Genomic DNA, 20813 nt, shown 5'->3' with positions numbered 1-20813 from the left:
CATGTTGTAAGAGAAAAAAGGATACTTAGTCTCACAACATTTTTAAAATACAGATCATTCTCTATTATCGTATAGTAGGCTAAACACAATAACTTTCAAAAATTCATCACTAAATGTATATTTCCAGATCACATATGTGCAAATATGCTAACTTAATTGTACAAATATGCAGGTGTGCAACACAAAAGTTCAAGCCCTTATACCCTGCTGATTTTTCTGACCATTTACCTCTTATTTCTACTCCCCTCAATACATGAACATCGAAGAGGAATGTTCACAAAGAGCAAAATAAAGATCCAAGTACAAGTACCTACTCCCACTATTCCTTACAACTTCCCACTTGTGCAAATATGCAGTACAAATCAGCGCATGTCCAATTGTATATGGCCTAAAATGTATTGCACAGCCCGTCCAAATATGTTTTAGTCTAGTCACAAATAGATTCTAACTAACTTATCATGGGTGCCTTCAGGAAATGTATAAACACGCACCAGGAACGTCACCACATTGCTCCATTAGGGTGTGTGTTGTTACAAAGACAATGGGAAACACTACCACAGACACCAATACGTTTCAGGAGGAGGGAAATTAATTGAGTTTTCTTACTACCAGTGACAGAGAATAAACAAAACATGTCCACAACTGGGCTAGGGCTCCAAGCCTAGAGAATACTGCAGTACCTACATCCTTCCTCACTCGACACTTCTCTGTACACAACAACAGGATGCAGTTGTCCATGGCAGTAATAATTTGCTTTCTTTGTTGCAAAGGTTCAATCCAAATTCTAGTTCAGTTCCCTGTCTTGAGGCCCTGGACCTAGAGCTTCCCAACCCCTTCTTGTTCCACTCCTCACCGAGCCCATGCTCATGCATACCTTATGACCTGATGGTGGCCATCGTCTAGCCCTCGAGCTGCCTGTGGTCTAACCTCTTCAATGTTCCACCACATGCTCAATCCTCCTCCCATTTCCTCCCAACACAAATGGGCTTCTGTTGTCTCACTTCCTGTCTGGCCCTCCCCCTGCATCTCCAAGGGAGTTCCCATTGTTCCCTCTCCAACTACCTCTCCTTCCAGCGTCCAACTCCTCAGTCTTCCTCCACTCAGGGCAATCTTCAACCTCCTTTCTTCTTTACGACCTCCTGATCCCCCTCCCCCGCCCCCAACTCTTCCTGCAACTCCAGCTCCTTCGGCTCTTCCAACTACTCCTATGTTACCACCTCTGTCTGGTCTGCTACTGCAAACTCCAATACCAGAATGTTCCCTGGGTGGGTTTTTATAGAGGTTTCCTCTCTACTTCTGGCTGGGCTTATGGTAAGGACTTGCAGCGGAATGTAGTGACCCTTCATCTAAAGAGATAACCTCAGCGTCAGGTGTGTCTGTGCTCACTTTCTTCGCCTCTTCTCCGAGGCAGACGGACAGCCAGTCTGCCATCTTGGAATATGCCAGCGCACGCATGCGTGGCTGTATGCCTCACTGAGCTCTGAGAGCAGAGCCAGCGAGGCCTACATCAGATCCTCGGTCCATGAATCATTCCAACCCAGAGCCACGAGCCATGAACGGGCTGAAACTTGCTAAGCGATGGTGGCCCATTCACATGACCCAAGCACCATGTGTTCTGCGCCTGCATATTTCTGCATAAACGCCTTTAAAGGAGCTATAACTGCTATGTGGCGATTCCTACCCCAGGCTCCAAGTGTTGTGGGGTTAGGCCAAGGGATCCAGCCCATGGCACCCATGTGCCCCATGTCACAACGTAGCTGGCGGTGTACACCTCAAGAGCAACATTTTGGTGCAGTTTATTTAAAACAATTTGGGGGGAAAAGTGGGTTTGCACATTCCTGGCCTCGTGGGAGCGAGTACTCAAATGGTTATGGTAATTAAAGGGGATTTTTAAGTTTTTTTTTATTTAGTACCCGAACACTGTACTTCACGCACTTTTTTTCTAAAAAATGTAACGACCAATTAGATCTTCACTAACTAATGCTCTCAAAAAGGAACAACGAAGTCTGTGAAAACATAAGTCGTAAACTGCTTCTCTGACCGGTCACGGGCGGCCGGGATTATCTAAACTCTACCTTTGTGCAAAAAGATAGAGCAAATGAACGTAGCAACACTTTATTACAATATCTGCTATATAACATAAAAGGAAATGTACTAAATGCATTAATTTTTTTATTTGACGCAGCAAACGCAGTACAAAAACGTTCTGGTCCGTTTTTGTAACGGTGCAAATGTTTCTAGATAATAGAGACTGGTGGAGCAAAACCTTCTGGCTCCATTTCGTATTACATAAGTAGCAAAACGGATGCTTAGGGCAACTGCTCATTTTTGCAACGGATCAAATCTTTGATAATTTGGCTGTTTATCTTTAAAATTAGACATGAACAAGTTGTACTTTGCACACTGAACCACTGGGTGGCGGCATATCCAAAGCATGTGAATGTAAAAGCCATTCAACTTCTCCAGCTCAGGGGCGTCAGGCCTCTCCATGTCAAGTTCTTGTGCATTTTGCCAGCTATTTGGCTAAACGCTTCCCTCAAATAAGAGTATATCGATTAAGGTGGGTTGGAGAAACGGTGTGCTGCAAAGTGTTGACCGTGGTAGTTTATTTGGAGATAAACTCTGATACGTTTGCATGTTTGGACTGTTTGTATAATTCCCAGGCTTTTCTGGATTTATTAGCACTTTCTACTTGATGTATGGACGGCAAGTGCTATTTGCAGCCGCATATTTCCTCTAAACTGTACATATGTAGAGTGTATGTGTGCTTTCTGCCGGAGCGCCACCAATATTTGCTGTACTTTCGCCTTGCCCTTCGAATACTGGGATAAACCCATACATAAAAATGATTCCACGACCAAGTGAAGAGAGTGCAGCAAATGAATAGCGTGGCTGCACTGCGGGACGGACTAAGGGCGGGTGCTGGACCCAAGGCCTGGTTTTCATTGCGTGTGTGAGGCCGGAACTGACGTACCGTTTCATAGGCTGGCTGAGGAAGCTTCTCTTTCCTGCACCACTCCAACAGGAACATCTTTGGAGTGATTTGCGGTGGATAGTCCAGCCTGCACAGGAGAACAAAAACAGGATTAAGTGAATAGTGGGGTTACTCCAAGATGTGAAAAACACCATACATTCTCATGAAACCAGTCAAAAAAAGGCAATGTGCAGAAGGGTCACACAACAGCACTCCTCAAGACCGAGCCCAACACACAAACTCCAAGGTGAACGAGAGACGAGACAGACGGTATATTTAGAAATATAATATACGAATCTTGATAGATAGGACGGTGGGTCTCAGAAGGAATAACGCGTGTCTGCGTGAAGTGCGCATCGGCCAACGGCGAAGGCTCCACCCAGGACGGGTTTCTGCTCAGTCACAAGTGCCCATGTGGTGTAATGGGGCAATAATGAATGCGGTTGGCTACGATGAACACTTTATTCATAGCGACTGTAGCCTCATTTGGCCAAATCTGTTGCATAAAATGCTTAGTCAGTTCAGTCCACTGCTGCTATTATCACAGGCTCTATCAAACAGTGCCACTATTCCACTAACCCAGGGTGTAATAATACAAAAATAACAATCCTCGCTACGTCATTCCAACAAGCGCTTTATTCCACGGGATGATTCAGAGTGACCTTGAGGGTAAATTTCTCAGAAAGACGCAATGTTCATTTCTGATGAAAGGCGATCATAATTGGTTAGCTCAAGTTCACCAGCAAAAACTAAGGTCAGCATAATACACACACATACATATAAACATAGAATAGGCCTTTTAGACGGAATTGTCCGATCAGACCGAAAAAAGGTCCGACCGTACAAAAAGACCGAAAAATGCTACCACCAAAGGTTCGAACAGAAAAAAAAACCTTTGGTGGTAGCATTGTAGGTAAGTATAAAAAAAAAGACTGCCGGCGTCTCCCCCGCAACACCCCGCTCACTATATTGTGTGGTATAGTGAGCAGGGATTGCGGAGGACACCCCTGCAGCTCCCGAAAAAAATAAAAAATGAAAGAAAAGGACCCTATGGCGCCGGATCACGGAAGTGAAAGAGAACTGGCGCCGCAGGGACTCAGGGTGTAAAAAAGGTAAGTAGGGTTTGTTTATGTTGGGGGTGTGTTGAGGGTGTGGGTGGGGGAGTGTTGTGGGTATGTTGTGGGTCGGGGTGGGGGTGTGGGTATCTAGGGGCTTTGAATGCGTGTTAGCATGGGAAATGTGCAAGCCTTGTGTGATTTGCACATTTCTCATGCAAACCTTTCCGTGACAGAAAAATCTCGTAGATCCTTTTAGACAACACCACCCACGACACAGCGTCACCCTTTAGCCATCCCTAGATGGTGAGCTCCTGTTTAGAGCAATGGATCCATACACCTATGCAAATTTGCTCCAAAGCATGCCTTTTGCTCCATGATATTGTCTGTTTTCCCCAGCAACTTCCATTGATGGCTACTGGGTGATGCTGTGGGAGGTGTGATTCAGCTGAAAGGGCCTGTTTTACTCTTACATTTCAGATAGAAGGGTGTGTCATGCCTTTTTAAACCCACCATAACACTGATGGGGTTTACTAAATTAACTTAAACTAAGTTACCTGAGAGTTCGATGCGCGGTACAAATAGACTTAATGTACCCCAATGCTCCACTGACAAGGATGTTCATTTATAGTGTACTGACGACCCCTGAAAAGGGTGGCACACTGTATTGTGTGCATCTGCCAGAGCTGTCTGTCTTGGGTCGATAAAGCTATGTATAATGTAGGCTGCCTTATAAGTGGGATGGTTTTCTGGATCAAAAAGCCTGCCTTTTAGCTAAGTTGCATAACGCAGTGCATGCTCAGCGGCTCTGAAATGGAGGTCAACTTCCAGGGATGATCACTGGGTGGAGCTGAGGCGTCTGTGGCTTAGCAGAAATTGCATTTTGAAACCCAGCATAACAACGGTGGTGTCCATTAAACATGACTCAAAGCTGCAATCACCAGAACTTCAGACTACACCACACTAATGATCCCCAATGAGGGTGAAACGCATATGTTGTTGCTTGCATCCTTTACAGAGCCGCCTGCCTTGGTGCCCTATATGATAAAGACATCTTCAAAGAGCAAAATGCATGTTTTCTGCCAATTCACATACCCACAATGCATTGCGGTGTGGCTCTAAACTGGAGGTGAAGTTCCAGGGATGGCTTCTGGGTTGCCGTGTGGCGTTTGTTAGCAAATGTATTTAAGACTGCCCACGAAATAAAGTGACCTGAATTGCACCCCTGCCACAACCTTCTTACATCCTCTGCCAAAGATGAGGATAGTGCGAATGGCCAGGAAGGTAATGCTGGTTCCAAAATGGAATTGCTAAGAAAAAGTGAGAAGAATAAAGGCAAAATGGAACTACCACTATAACAAGAGGTTCGTCTTGATAAACATGTGGCAATACAAGAACCAGCGCGAAATAAAGTCCAGACCGAAAGAAAGCCAAAAATGAAAACAACTAAAGATAGGACAATGCCAGCTAATATAATTTCGTTGGTAGATAAAGCTCAGAGTGATATCACCTCGGAAAACGAAGACGGCTCTAAGTAAGCACAGGCAAGGATAAAGGTGTCCCTAATTTTACCACCTAAAAAGAAAGTAACAGATGGGGAGAAGCGAGCAGGTGCAGAAAAAAAAGATCTTGATAAGAACAACAACTTAACACTCCACTCAGAGAGAATGCTTTATCAGGATGGTGGACTAATAATGAACAGAGCAAATGTGATAAGGCTGTTCCAGCACGCAGAAACTCTAAGTTTAGTGTCAACTAAAGTCCTGAGATTGGTAGAGTTCCCAGATGAAAAGGAGACGGACAAAGTGTTATTACACTTAGCTTCTAACTTAGTAAAACAGCGATTGCTGGAGGAAGGACACCATCTGAGACCCATAGGGTTTGACTTGAGAGAAAGTAAAGAGGAAGATATCAGTAAGTTAATGGAATGGAAAAAAGAAAGATGAGAAGATGAACAAAGAACGAAATTTGCTGGAAATATGCTAAAAGAAGAAATAAGAGGAGAAAGTTTGAGAATGACGGACCATCATAATTCAGCATCCAATGGAGATGAGGCAAATTGGAGATGGCTGGCTGGTTTGTTAGCGGAGAAAATGCAGAAACAATAGCATCCAATACCAACAAAAAAACGAAATGGTCCATCTTGAGCTGGAACACAAGAGGTTCATCTGACTTATTTCAAGCGAGCGATGGGATAATTTCAGAAACAGACATACTCTGTTTCCAGGAAGTATGGTTGCAAGAAACTCCTATAATGGATGGGTATTGGGTGGTATTAAATCCTGCTTTTAGAAACCAGCTGGGGCGCCAGATGAGTTGATTAATGGTGGCAATAAAAAATGAGCAAGAGTGGACATTAATAAATAGCCACCACCCCACGCTATCGTGCAGCTTTTAGCAATAGGTCGCCAGAATGAACCAGTAGGAAAGGGTAGAACCCTTATAATAGTGAACTTTTACTGCAATCCGGCAGATGCAAGAACGAAGAATATGCCAGGTGTGGTGCGTCTGATTGATGAAGAAAGAGTAAAGTGGAGAGATCCGCTCATAATTATTGTTGGCGACCTAAACTGCTCATGTCTCGATAGTGATAACAAACCAATTTTGAAAGAACACATGTCATCATCCAATAAAGTAAAAAGGGGAACTACCTGGAGGCAGGTTCTACAATCTAGAGACTGTGTTATCCCGAAAGGGATAATGAAAGGTGATATCCCGGGGGAACCGACTTGGAAGGGAACCAGGAGTTCACAGATCTTGGATTCCATCAGCGTTTCCTCAAACATGAGCGGGATTATTGACAGCATGGAGGTTCATGAAACCAAGAAGAATGATCATTACCAACTAAGAATGGTATGTAATAATTTAAATAAAGAGGCACCGGTGATATATAAAGAAAACGTAAGGATAAATCCCGGCCATAATAGACTTAACATCAGACAAAATGCGTTGCCAAGGTTGACTGAAAAATTAAGGGATTTAATTGAATCGACCACGGAGGGTATAGATAAGAAAGGCATAAACTATACCCCATTATTTCAAGAATTTAGAACACAACAGATAGTGGGTGAAAGGATGCCATTGATGTCACACAAGCACGCATACGACATTCAGATCGTGGAAAAGAAGAAGCTCTTACAAAAAGAAATAATGTGTGTAAAACAGAGCAATGCAAATAAAATGGAGGTAATGCACAAATTAAAACAAAGATACTGAAAATTGGCTAAAGGTACATAAAAAGACAATGATAAACCAAGATGCACAGCGCATGTTAGAGAACATAAAAGCCAAGAACACCACAGCAACATGGGCTACAATAAATCAAATGGATGCCCCACCAGATGCTCTGATAGCTAACCCAATTTCGGCAACATCTTGGGTCAAATATTACACAAATACCCAAGAAGAGGAGGAGGACATACCCCAAAGCGAACACGCATATCTGTTACAGCCAGTTTACCTCAATATGGAAACCAAGCTGTTGGACTTTGAAATTTCAACAATTGAAGAGCTAATAATGAGGCTGAAGAACTCCAGGGCGCCAGGCCTGTATGTGCTGATGAATGTGCAGCTGAAACAAAACCTAGAACTATGGGCCATTTTTCTACACCATCTACACAGAGTGATACTGACAACGGCACAAATTCCTCTGACATGGAAGACGGCAGTAGTTGTCCCGATTTTCAAAAAGAGACTTAGAACAGACCCGGGCAACTACAACCCAATTGCATTGCTCCATGTGGCCGGTAAAATCTTTGGGTCAATCTACTTAAAAGCTTTGTCACAATAGAGTGAGAGAACCGGTCATCAAGATAAATGGCAGGCGGGGTTTGTAAAAGGTATTGGGCACCTCTGCTAACACCTTTATATTAAACCTCTTAAAAGCAAAAGCAGTACAGAGCAAAGGTAAAAAAGTCTATATAGCATTTATAGACTTGTCGAAAGCCTTTGACTCAATTAAAAGATTGCTGCTATGGGAAAAACTTGCGGCATGGAGGTGTCCGAAGATTATCCTAAACAACTTCAAAGGCCTGCATAAAGATACATCAATCAAAGTTAAATTGGATAATATAGGGCATTTGTCCGGATCGATCCCAATAAACATCGGGGTTAAACAAGGATGCACGTTGGCTTCATTGCTTTACAACCTGTTTACATCACACGTGGATAATGCCTTCCTACAAATTCATTTTTTTCCTCCAAAGTTGGCTGACACTGATATCGCAAGACTACTTTATGCTAACGATATCGTCATTTTTGTAACGCTCACCTGATTCTCGCAGAGGCGCCGGTCTTCACTGGGCGACTACCGTATCTTCAAAGGTGATGTGTAACACCCGGTTGGCTCTTTGGGCTGGACCTCTGTGCACTGTATGCCTGACGTGTAGAGTAAGATGTCTGCAGATAGAAAATATGGGGTTAATGAACTGGGGTTATTGGGGTGTCCCTATCTCTTTCCTCTTCTCCTCTCCTGTAGACCCCCAAAGGTTAACGCTCTCACCTTAGGTAAGTGAATGCCGAGCTCTCCATCTGCCTCGGGGCAGGGTGCTGTAGCCAGTTTCTTCACTGGATAGGTAGCGCAGGCCTCTTGACTTCAGAGGACTGCTGTCCGTCGTTTACTGCACGAACGGTAAGTTTCGAGTCATTCAAATGTCTTTTTAAAGTCTTTAGTAATGATGTCTCTTGTTTTGCAGGGTTCCGGCGATGGCGGATGACGGGCTGAAGTGAGTTGAAGATGGAGCCCGTGTGATGAATAGAAGCGCCTGGAAGCACGTGAGTAAGCGCTTGTTGCCTGCTTCACGATGCGCTCTAACTGGCTTTTTATTTTGCAGGTACGAGTTCGGAGCGGCTGCAGGGTGCCGGAATACCCACTGGATAAGATGCGTAAAGGAGTAATGGCACGTGAGTATTAAAGTTCCCCAATGTCTTTAAATGCACCTTGTTTTGTCTTTCAGATGCGGATGCAGCGCCGAAGGCCTCCGGAGCGTGCGAAGAGTTGGTAAGCTTTTGTCTTTCAGATGCCGGAATGCAGTATGAAGACCTCCGGAGCGCACGAAGAGTAGGTAAGCCTTTGCCTTTCAGATGCCGGAATGCAGTGTGAAGACCTCCGGAGCGCACGAAGAGTAGGTAAGCCTTTGCCTTTCAGATGCCGGAATGCTAACCTGTTCTTTCTTGTCTTTATAGGTATTGCTGAAGACTGGATTCAGGATGGTAAGCCTTTTTCCTTAGGCCCAGGACTGGATGCAGAAGACACAATGAGCGTCCTGCTGCAGAGGGTGCAGAATAACGCAAAGCAAGATTCATCCACCGGGTGTGGTTTAAATAGCCTCCTGTAGTGCTTAGTTGTCTCCTTCCACAACAACGCCTAAGTAAGAAAAGAGTTCCTGGTAAGAAAAGAGTTCCTGCCTTCCAGAAGAGTTCCAGTGTTCTAAATCTAGGGAGTGGCTCCAGCCCCACCCAACAGGAAAAGTAGTTCCAAACAGAAGAGGATCAGAGGCTCAACTGGCAGGCAAGTAAGCAGCATGGTCTGCTGCAGGTAAGTCCACCCAAGCATTATGAGCCCGGCGCTTCCAGCGCTGGGACTGGGCATATTTATGAGCCTGGTGCCACTGGCGCCAGGACTGGGTCCAAAAGGTCCCAATTGGGACTGGTTGGCACTCGGAACCTGGGTTATGGATCTGCTTCCAAGGGAGTTGGGAAAACCCTGACCTTTTGGAAGCAGAGATCATGACAATTTTGGACCAGACCTCAATAGGGTTACAGAGACAGCTTGATGAGATACCTTGATGCCCTGGAAATTTACCTCGACTTAAACCATCTAATAATCAATCCAGAGAAATCGCAGATTATGGTTTTTGGTGAACAGGAGAGGGGAAGAGCAAAGAGAAAGTCAACATGGTATTTGAAAGGCCAAAAGATAAAAGCAGTTAAATCTTGCACATACTTGGGAGTTAAAATCAACACAAGCAGCGTTGATGCTCCGCGGATTGCAGTGCTTCGAAGCAAAGCAACAAATCTGGCGGCATTAGGAAAACACATACTAAAAAAATACTGTGGGTTCTCGCTGATACCTTTAATCACTTTTTATAGATTGAAAGTGGCTACAATTTTAACCTATGGTGCTGAAATATTTGTTGGTGTACTGTGCTGAGCCTGCCAAAAAGTACACCAATTGCCATATTGAGAAGAGAACTGGCTTTAACATTGCTAAAAGCAATTGCCAGTTGGAAATATCCTTCTATAGGAAATGTATGGAAGAAAGTCCGAAAGGAGCCTTGCAGATGTTGAAAAAGGCAATGAAGGATCCAAAAGAAAAACATCTCAAAGAATGGCAAACCATATGCCAGCTAACAGTGACAGATTTAAATGAATCAGAAGAAACATTGGTCCGGGAGATAGGGAAGATCAAGAAAAAATGATATAGTAACGATTGGATAAACACGCGGGAAGAGATTTATAAATATAAACATCAAGAGGATTTCTGGTTCGGGCTACGTAAATGGAACGAAATACCCAAGTACATACAAATCTTTCCGAACTGGTTTTTGAGAATGCAATGTATGATATCCCGGATAAACATTATATCTCCATCTAGATGGTCAGAAAGAGGAAAGGACAACCAAAATGCCTGCAGACACAGACTGTGTCAACAAAGGCAGATTCCTTAAAATATCTAGTAATCAACTGCTCTGTGTTGAATAAGGAAAGAATTCAAGAAATGGGACCCATTATAGTAAAGTATGGATCACGGTCAGCAAACGCATGGTGGTTGATTCTAATTGAAGCAGATAAAACCCTCATCATACTGGCACTGGCAAACTTGCTGTTAGCAATTGCTGCGAAATTGGAAGCATCCGGAAGCGAGGGATCAGGAAGAAGAATAGGTTATAACTATTCTAAAAACCTAGGAAAGAGACCGTCGGAAACACGGGCCGTTAAACAATATGAGGTCAGAAGCAGTGCTTTGAAGAAACTAGGTCCAATTCAGCAGAACAATAGAAATAGTAAGTGTCTGTCAAAGTTGATATACGATTTAGGACACTTTTTTCTTTCTTTTCTGAGATTTTTGTTTAGTTTTAATACATTTTAATAGGTTTTAAATGTTTAATCGTGTATAAAGTGCACACATTTTGACTAAAGGTTTTCAATGTTGTAAAGCATTTTAAGTCATAATAAAAAAAAAATTAAAAAAAATAGTCACTGTTCTAGAAAGACCCAGTATAGGCTGGAAAACAATCCGTAGTTCCCTGCCACTTAAATACCAAAGCACTGGAGATGGCCTGCGTATAGTAATTTAGTGTCAGATCAGACCAAAATGTTGTGTGCGATTACATCTATAATTTAGTGAGTTAAGCAATCATGTCAGAGATTAGTGTGCAATCAGCAGTCACAGTGTCGAATCCATGCAGGGACAAAGGCCTTCATCCTTTCGTGTTAAATAGAGCAACATTCAGTTGGGTTAAAAGAACACCTGCAATTACGAGGTTAGGAAATAAAATGAATTGGACGGCTTAAAGCTCTATACTATTTCAAAATGTGATCTAATTATCCACACAGAAATGCCTCACAGCATGTTTGTAATAAGAGTACTCGATACTGCTTGTGTGTCGTGCTGCAGGCACGTAGGCGGGCAACCTCACAGCAATGACTGAATGTTTAATCACCCGAACATTCTATTTTGTTAATCTTACTGCAAGTCTTCAAACTGGCATCTTGAGGATGCGAAACGTTTGCATGTTTAAAGGAAGAAATGCAACACTTTTGGTGAATAGCTTTTGAAGCTTCCTCTCCATGCTGGAAGTATAGAGTAAAGAAGCATCACTTGTTCATTCTGGTACTTGTAGCCCTGAGTTTATAATGCGGAAATCCAGGACTACAAGTCTCAGAATACAAAGTTAAAACCAGGACTGGACTAGTGTCTCCGGAATGGCATGGATAACGTTGACATGTATGATGTTGCCCCAGTAGAAACCTGTATAGGGTATCACTATGGATACAACCTATAACTAAATAACACTTTTGCTATCCTTTGGAATCATCATGGTGGGCAGTTGCATCGGGGCCGTTTTGATTAGAGACTCTAGAGCGGTGATCTTCAAACTGTGGGGCGCGCCCCGCTAGGGGGTGCTGTCGCATCCCCGGGTGGTTGTGGGGGTGGGGGGCTGGGCACGAGAGCCCTGCATGAAATGTAAAAAAAGATATATATATATATTTTTTTTTATTTCATTTTTATTTATTTTTTTAGATTGGAAGAAATGGTCAGGGGTGCTCACATGGTCGGCCTGGAGCAGAACACTTTGGGGCACCAATGAAAAAGTGGCCCGCAGTTGCAAACGGATATTCATTCCTTAGCCACAGACTGTGTGACTAGTACCCAAGAGGGTGTTTTTTGTTAAAATGTAAGCAAATTGTGATATTTAAAGAATATTTATTCAGCAACAATGGTCAAAACTACTAGCTGCATAGTGAAGTAACTCATCAAACTGGACCACATTGGCCAAAAGGTGGCCCATTTTGACTGGACCACACTAGCATTTTCCAATTTTGGTATGGGCATTGCCCTATAGGACAGTCCGAGCCTGGCGGCTCATCCATAATGGATGAGGGGGCGTCCACTCAGTGGCCCCCTCACCCATTATGGAGGAGCCAAGGAGCCAGCCCATTGAAACACTGAGCACTCTGTCAGCTGCTTTTTACAGCTAAGGGAATGCTCCTAGGTTGGCTGAACTGGACAGTTCAGTTCAGTTCCACAGCTGCAGAGAGTCTAAAGCAAGGTTCTGAAGCCTTGTCTCTCCAGATATTTTGGACATCCCACGATCCCTTACCACTGACTATGCTGGCTAGGAATTTAAGTAACAGTCCAAAACAACTGCAGAGACACAAGTTGGAGACGTCTATTCTAGAGACAAAGCAGATCTGTATGTTAGAAGCGGAAAGCCAATGATGGGGCAAAACAGGTTTACAGTATCCATGCAACCCTTAATATTTCTGTAGCCCGAGGCACAAACAAAGCCCAGCTAGATAGAGTTACATGCTTGTCCCCTAAGGGTAAGCTAGAAATAAATACACAGACACCAGCAATAGTAAATGAAATATTTTAATTAGTGTTTAATCTATGTAGGATGATCCATCCAGCCCACCACCATGGTACTGGTTGGAATATTAAAGAAAGAAAAAAACAAAAAGGACAGAACTCCCCTGCCCAAGAATGGCTTGGGCGGGGGGAGAAAAGTTGCTACAGTTTTAAGAAAGAAAAACCATTAGAAAATGGCTAGAAAGAAGAAACAAGAGAAGGAAGAAGAGAGGGAGAAAAAAAGGAACAGTTCTCTGGCAGGTCAGGGCCTTCAACTGTCCCTCAGAGCTTCAAGAAAATCGTGGGCCGGGCCGCATGTGCTAACGAAACATGGCAGCTCTTTGCCCACCCAGGGGACAGACCAGACAGGCCCATCTATAGTAAAAGGCCCAGGCAGCATTCGCAGTGCATCTCGGGGCGAAGAGCCAATGAGTTGCCCAGTCCGGGCCACTTGTAGGGGGCAGACCAAACTGGCCCACCCTGCCATCCTGCGTGTTGGCCAGCCTTGTGGCTGAGAAGGTCGGTCCCTGCAGCAAAGTACTCCCGGGCCACGTCTGCCAGCCAGTCTGGAAGGAGAACAGTGAAGCCTGCTCCGCCCTCTAAGGAATGGAAGTACCTGGCTGCACTGTTGGGCAGCCTGGGTGAAGAGGGAGAGGCCAGTAAAGTCCCGGACTGCCACTGCAGAGCTGCCTGGGCAAAGATGAGTGACACGGCCCCTGAGTCACCGAGATGCAGCAGCGAGAGTGGGTGGCCCTGTGGGAACTGCAACCACCTCATGGAAGCTGGTATGCTTTCAGAAGCTAAGATTCCGCTGATGGGCACAGTGGTGACGTGGGCGGACCCCCAAGGTATGGGTATGCCCAGAAGAGAAAAGAATGGGCGCAGGATGCAGCAGTGATGTTGGGCACCCCCTCGACCACCCGCCACCCCCCTACAGGCCATGGGGACAGCTGAAAAGCACAGTTTGTGTCGAGCAGTGCAATGGTGTCGAGGGGCTACCCTCCATGGCAGAGGGCAGCCTTGAATAGAGAACTTTGTTTTGGGGTCACAGCGATTAGTACGGCAGTTCAGAGGATCCTTCAGGGCGTGGGCCACAGGTAGTGAGGAAGGTTGGCCCCATGTGGTGGACGGGGCCACCCAAGAAGATCAAGATGGGGCAGCAACCCCCATGTTCACCAGAACAGTCTCCAGCAAGAGACCAAGGGCAACACAGAGAAAGTACTAAGAAGGGGTGGCTGACTGCAGCAGTCAGCCCTATCTGACATACTATATTATGTAAATAGCAATAATAATGCTGATTGTATAGTTGTAGTTAAGAATGGCAGAGTATATAGTTATAATTATTAGGAATTGTAGTGAAGTAGGAACGTTAAGAAGGTCAAGGTTTATAGATGTTAGGAAAGGGATAAAAGGGGTTAGGGCCCTGGCATGAGAAAGTTGAGGAAGGAGTGGCAGCCTGCCTGAGGCCACCCAGGGCGTGGGACCACCCAGGAAGGCCACCCTCTGGCCTGGCTCTAATGTGGGTGGTGCCAGTAGTACAGCAAAGCAGAGGTCTGTTCAGCCAGTCTCACTATATGGGTCTCCCTGTACACCCCTCTAAGCAAGTGTGGGCTGATGGGGCAGATCCCTTTTTAGAAAATACCTCATGTCAGGTGTCTTCAAAGAGGAATTGGGCTTTGTTTAATATAGACAGTTTAAGTGTTTTATAAATAAAGAGGGGTCCCCTTGGGGATTCCTATGAAATACACCTTGGTGTCCGTGTCCTACGAATGTATGAGGTAAAAACCCAGGGAGCAGCCCATCTCCTTTTAACATCGATTTTATTTTGAAGGTGCAGCAGCCCACTCGACTAGCTGGCCTGTGGCTAGTGGTGGGTGTTTCGTATGGGGGCTACCCCTGGCCTAGGGAAGGGAAAGCACGATCCCTGGCCTAGCCTGGGGCCAGAAAATTAAGGTTACTCATCGTAGTGACTGGAGTACTCCTAGTCCTTAGTCCCCTTTCCTCCATCCTTGTGGGCGTCCCCCAACATGGGGATAGTACCGGAACCTTTGGCAAAAAAAATGAGCTACCCCTTTAAATGTAGTATAGTGCGACCCCAGACGAAGGAACGCCACCAAGGTCACGTCCCCTGGTGCCTCACCTCAGTCCCCTTTTGACATATCAGACGCTTGAATAGCTGGTTGTACTGACAATTGTAGCCCCTGGCATACTAGAGGGGGAAGGTTGGTGGGACGTATGGAGGAAAGGGGTCTACTCTAGTCACTACGGTGAGTAACTTTAATTACTCATATGTCCTGTTCCTTTTCCTCCATCCTTCTAGGTGATTCCACCGAAACAAGACAACTGGGTAGAGCTGTAACCTATGCCTCAAACTTGGGTAGAAGCAAAAAAGGTTCCTCACCACCTGACCAAACTATGCATCCCGCCTGGAACTGGTATCCAGAGAATTACAGAAAGCGGATGGAGTGCCACACATAGCCGTCTTACGAATGACTTCCCAAGAAGAGTGCCCCTGAAAGGCGACCGCGCTAGCCTCGGCCGAACTATGTGAGCATGAATATCCGCTGGCACCGCCTTACTCATGACCACGTAAGCTTCTGAAATGGCCTGGGGCCTGGGTGCCACAGCCCCAAATGTGACGAACAAAGCTTCCGACCTCCGGAAGGGTCTCGTCCGGGAGAGATAGACTGTGGATAAGGGAAGAACATGGGCAAGCAAATATCCTGGTTTAAGTGGAACGGTGTGACCACTGTGAAAAACCAGAAGGTGTTTCACTGCCCAAACCCCGGGGATCCTTTGCTCAGGTGGCCAGGGCACAACCATCACCTTTGGATACAGACCCTGGGGGTGGACAAGTGCTGGAGGATCACCTGAGTGAGAGGTCCTCGGGAGTGGGGCAGAGACACCTGATTGCGAGACGCAGTATCCCCCTTCTTGCAGTTAACCATAATCGCACAACCCCTATACCATTTTGGGGCATTTCCAAACCCATAACATCTTCCCCTCCCCATCTTCACATAGTACTGTAAAGAAGAAGGGATGACTGGGAGTAGTAAAGAGTACCTGTATAAAACACCTTACGACACAGAGGAAAGACTACCATCAACCACCCTCATGTTGTCTCGCTAATGAGATCAGGCAAGGTCATGCACTTAATTGCAATTGTACACACCTGACCCCCATTACCTCTCCCCACATGGTTAAAAGGAGGAGCTCAAGAGCACACTCCGAGCGAGGCAAAACACACAAGGAAACAGCAGTTCCAAGATGACAGTTTAACACGAGGAGAAAGACAAAACAGAAGGGGATCACGAAGAGGGAAGTGCCCTTGACCTTTTCGACAAGGAACCGTTACTTTCACGAAACCTTGAGAAGAACAAGTTACTTTCTTACCGGGTAACGTTCTTTCGATGGGATGGTCCGACGACATATTCCATATCTATGACAGGTAATGTCCACAGCTGTGCTGCTTTGGAAAATCTTTGGCGTCTGAGTCCTGCGTTGATGACGTCGATGTGCCGTCCCCGAGGACCTCCTCCGACGGCCGACGTCACCCGATGTGATAAGTAGGACGCACAACGCCCATTGCCTCAGTTATAGTTTTTTCCCAGAACGTGTGCCACCAGTTTTCTGCCAGTCAGACACACAAGGCCTTGCGGAACGCAAGCTGCAATCGCAAAAGAAATTCTGCAGCGGGGAAGGCAGGGAGGGAGCGATATGGAATACGTCGTCGGACTATCTCATCGAAAGAACGTTGCCAGGTAAGAAAGTAACTTGTTCTTCGAGGGAATTGGGTCCTCCGACGTATTCCATATCTATGACAGACTCCCAAAGCAGTACCAAGCAAGGAGGTGGGAAAGAATTTAGAACACAAATTTAGCATGCCCAATCAAATTGCGGAATAGAGAACTGCCTTGCCAAAGGCCAGATCTTGCCCTCTGATGGAATCAAGGGAATAGTGACGTACAAAAGTATGTACTGAAGCCCAGGTAGTTGCATCACAGATGTGACGAATAGGAACTCCCCTCTGCAGGGCAGTAGACGCAGCCACTCCTCTGGTAGAATGGGCCCGCAAAAAGTTGATCATCCACTCTGACCCGGGACATGCGCGAAATATAATAGCTCAACGCTCTCCTAGGATCAAGCCTATGGAGCCTCTCCTCTTCCTTACCAGGATGTGGAGGAGGATAGAACGCCGGAAGAACAACCTTCTGGCTCAAATGAAAGTCCGAAACCACCTTCGGAAGAAAAGAAGGACGAACTCTAAGGACAACCCTGTCCTTCTGAAACACAGTGAAGGGTGGCTTAACTGAAAGTGCCTGTAACTCACTCACTCTGCGAGCGGAAGTAACCACAACCAAAAACACAGTTTTCAGAGTCAGCAGCCTCAAAAGGCAAGAATGTAAAGGCTCAAACGGAGCACCCATAAGAAACTTAAGAACAAGGGTCAAATCTCAACCTGGCACCAAAAAAGGTGACGGAGGGAACATATTAGTGAGCCCTTTCAAAAACTGCGAAATTAAAGGAATCTTAAAATAGGAACACTCTTCAGACGAGCGCTTAAAGATGGACAGCGCCACCAGGTAACCTTTAATGGTCCCCACTTGCAAGCCTCTATGGGCCAAAGAAAGCAAAAAAGACAGAACCATGGGAATGTCACATTCAAAAGGATCCACATTCTGAACTCTACACCAGTCGCAGAACTTTCTCCAACGGCAACGGTACAGAGACTTTGTTGCCGGCTGCCTGGCCGAGAGCAACACCTCCATCACGTCTTCAGGGAGGTCCCAATCCTTATACCTCAACCTTTCAGAAGCCAAGCGTGAAGATTGAGGGATCTGACCTCTGGATGGAGAACCTGACCCCCCTCCCGTGAGAGCAGATCGTCTCGGTAGGGAAGACGACGTGGAGGGCAGATGGACAAGTCTAGAAGGTCCGGGTACCATGTCCTCCGGGCCCACGCCGGAGCAATGAGGATCACCCGGGAACCGAACCACCGTAACCTCCGCAGCACTTGCAGGATGACGGGGACTGGAGGAAACGCGTACAGCAGTGGGAATGACCACTCCACCACGAATGCGTCTCCTAAGGCTCCTTTTGGAGGAAAGCCCGCGAGCAAAACCTTTTGCACTTCCGGTTGACACTGGAGGCGAAGAGATCCACTTGAGGGGTCCCCCAAAGGGCGAAGATCGCCAGGAGAATCTCCTGAGCCAGCTCCCACTCGTGAGAGATCAAGCTCTGCCTGCTCAGAGCATCCGCCGTCTCGTTGTCGTCTCTGGCCAGATGAACAGCCGAGATCGAAACTTCCTGCTGGATGGCCCAGAATTCGAGCTGCATCGCCTCCCTGCACAGCGGAAGTGACCCTGCCCCCCCTTTTTGTTGAGGTAGTGCATGGCCACCGTGTTGTTTGTTAGAATCAGGACACTCTTTCCGCGCACAGTCGGCAGAAAAGGCTTCAGGGCTAGCCTGACGGCCCTCAGCTCCAACAAATTGATATGGAGTCTGGACTCCGACGTAGACCAACGAACGCTGTGAACTCGTTGGCATGAGCTCCCCATCCTGTGAGGGATGCGTCCGTCACGATCGTCACCTCCGGCCAGGGCAGCCAAAATGGGGCCCCCTTCATCAGATTCCCCTCGACGGCCCACCACAGAAGGTCCCGGGCTACCGAGGGCGGCACCTGAACAGGGTCCGACAGCCTGCCGGAGGACTGAGACCACTGGAGCTTGAGTGCCCACTGCAAAGATCTCATCCGCAGACGAGCCTCTGGCACCAGAAGAATTCAGGATGCCAGGAGTCCGAGCAGTCTCAAGAATTCGGACGCTGGGAGATTCTGGGCAAGCTGAAACTTGTGCACCATCTGCTGAATGTGAAGAGCCCTCGAATGAGGAGGAAAACACTGCCCCAGGGACGTGTCGAGCACTGCTCCGATGTACTGGAGCCGCTGCGTTGGTGTCAAATGGGACTTCTTTAAATTGAGGGAGAAGCCCAGCCTGTGAAGGGAGTGGCAGGTGACGGACAGATGATCCAGGACTTGCTCGGGAGAGCTCCCCCTTATCAACCAATCGTCCAGGTAGGGGTAGACGTGAATCCCCCCTTTCCTGAGATGCGCTGCCACCACCACCATGAGCTTGGTGAAAACCCTCGGGGCAGAGGTCCATCCGAACGGCAGGACCCGAAACTGAAAGTGCGAGTCGCCAACCGCGAACCTAAGGTACTTCTTGTGCTTGGGATGGATCGGCACATGGAAGTAAGCATCCTTGAGGTCGAGAGACACCAACCAGTCCTGAAGTTGAAGGGCCTGGAGGACTTGAGAAAGAGTCACCATCTTGAACTTGTCCTTCCTGAGGAGTTTGTTCAAACCGCGCAAGTCCATGATGGGTCTCAATCCCCAGTCTTTCTTTGAAATCAAAAAATAAGGGGACTACCATCCCTTGTTCCTCTCCGCTACAGGCACCAGTTCTATGGCGCCTTTCTCCAGCAGGGCTTGAATTTCCTGCGCAAGAAGCGGATCCGGACACTTCAAAGAGAGGTTCCCTGGTGGATTGTCGTGAGGCCTCTGCCGAAAAGGAAGACAGTAGCCGTGGGTTATGATCTCCAGAACCCACACATCCGAAGTAATGGCTTGCCACTCTACAAGATGCTGCGCCAGCCTTCCCCCAACCGGCGAACCATGGGACCTGGCCTCATGACTGAGTGGTAGCGGCTGCGGCGTTGCCTGAGGGCAAAGAGGCAACTGCCCGAGCAGCCTTGGCACCTCGAGTACCTTTGTTTCCACCTCTGGCACTCTTACGATGGCCTCTTTGACTGCTAGCTCCCCTCGCTTTACTGAAGGACGAGTAATAGCGAAAGGAACCTCCCCTCCATTGCTGTCCCCTAGGACGAAAAGGAGGTTGGCGAACTGCAGCGCCCAACAACTTTGCTGCAGCTTTGGAGGTCTGCAACCTCTCAAGGCTCTTGTCAGCCTTGCTGCCAAAAAGGTGTTCACCGTCAAAAGGCATGTTGAGGAGCCTGGACTGCACATCAGGAGCGAACCCAGACTTCCGCAACCACGAAACCTGCGCATTACGGTGCTCGCCGCCATGGACCGGCTGACACAATCCGCAAGTCCAAACCCGACTGAACGGCCTCACACATAGCATCCTTGCCATCCTGAACCATAGCAAGGAAACCATCCCGTTCGTCCCCTTCGGGAATATGATCAACCGCTAATGCAACACAGTTCTACAGAGTGTATGTGAAACGAGACAAGGCACATATGGAGTTGGCCGCCTGAAGCGCCATACCCCCCGAAGAAAACACTTTCTTCGCCCAGCCGTCAAAACGTTTGTCTTCCCTATCCGGAGGGATGGTAGGATACGACGCCTGCTTTGCCAGGGCGGTAGCCGCCTGCACCACCAAACTCTCCGGGGTGGGGTGCCTAGACAAGTAGCAGGGGTCGCTACTGGCTGGACGGTATTTTCGTGACAAAGACTTGCCCACTGCCGGGAGACTCTCTGGAGCAGTCCAAGCCGCCGCCGCCACCCTTCTCTGCAGAGCCATATGAAAAGGCAAAACCGGGTCAGTGGGTGGACCGAGATCAAGGATGTCCGTGAGATCATCCTGAACGAACTCCCCTGGGGGAGCTGACCAACCCAAGTACTCGGTAACCCGAGACATAAGGCGCCGATATGAAGAATCGGCATGAGTGCCAGGCTCCGGCCGACAAAAC

The 20813-nt window shown here is 47.0% G+C and overlaps 1 protein-coding gene across 2 annotated transcripts in view; it reads right to left on the bottom strand.

The window, feature by feature from the left end:
• DUS2 (dihydrouridine synthase 2) overlaps positions 1–20813 on the bottom strand; it is a 1290787-nt gene that overhangs the window by 102917 nt on the left and 1167057 nt on the right. For both annotated transcript variants that reach the window (XM_069639713.1, XM_069639706.1), the window contains one exon: positions 2975–3062. In XM_069639713.1, the coding sequence (XP_069495814.1) occupies positions 2975–3062 (88 nt within the window). The remainder of the gene's footprint in view (positions 1–2974; positions 3063–20813) is intronic.

This window comes from Ambystoma mexicanum, chromosome 1q, assembly GCF_040938575.1.
Source record: "Ambystoma mexicanum isolate Mex_15411 chromosome 1q, UKY_AmexF1_1, whole genome shotgun sequence".
Lineage (NCBI taxonomy): Eukaryota > Metazoa > Chordata > Amphibia > Caudata > Ambystomatidae > Ambystoma > Ambystoma mexicanum.
The sequence above is the reverse complement of the archived record's forward strand: the minus strand, read 5'-3'. Positions and strand labels throughout refer to the sequence as shown.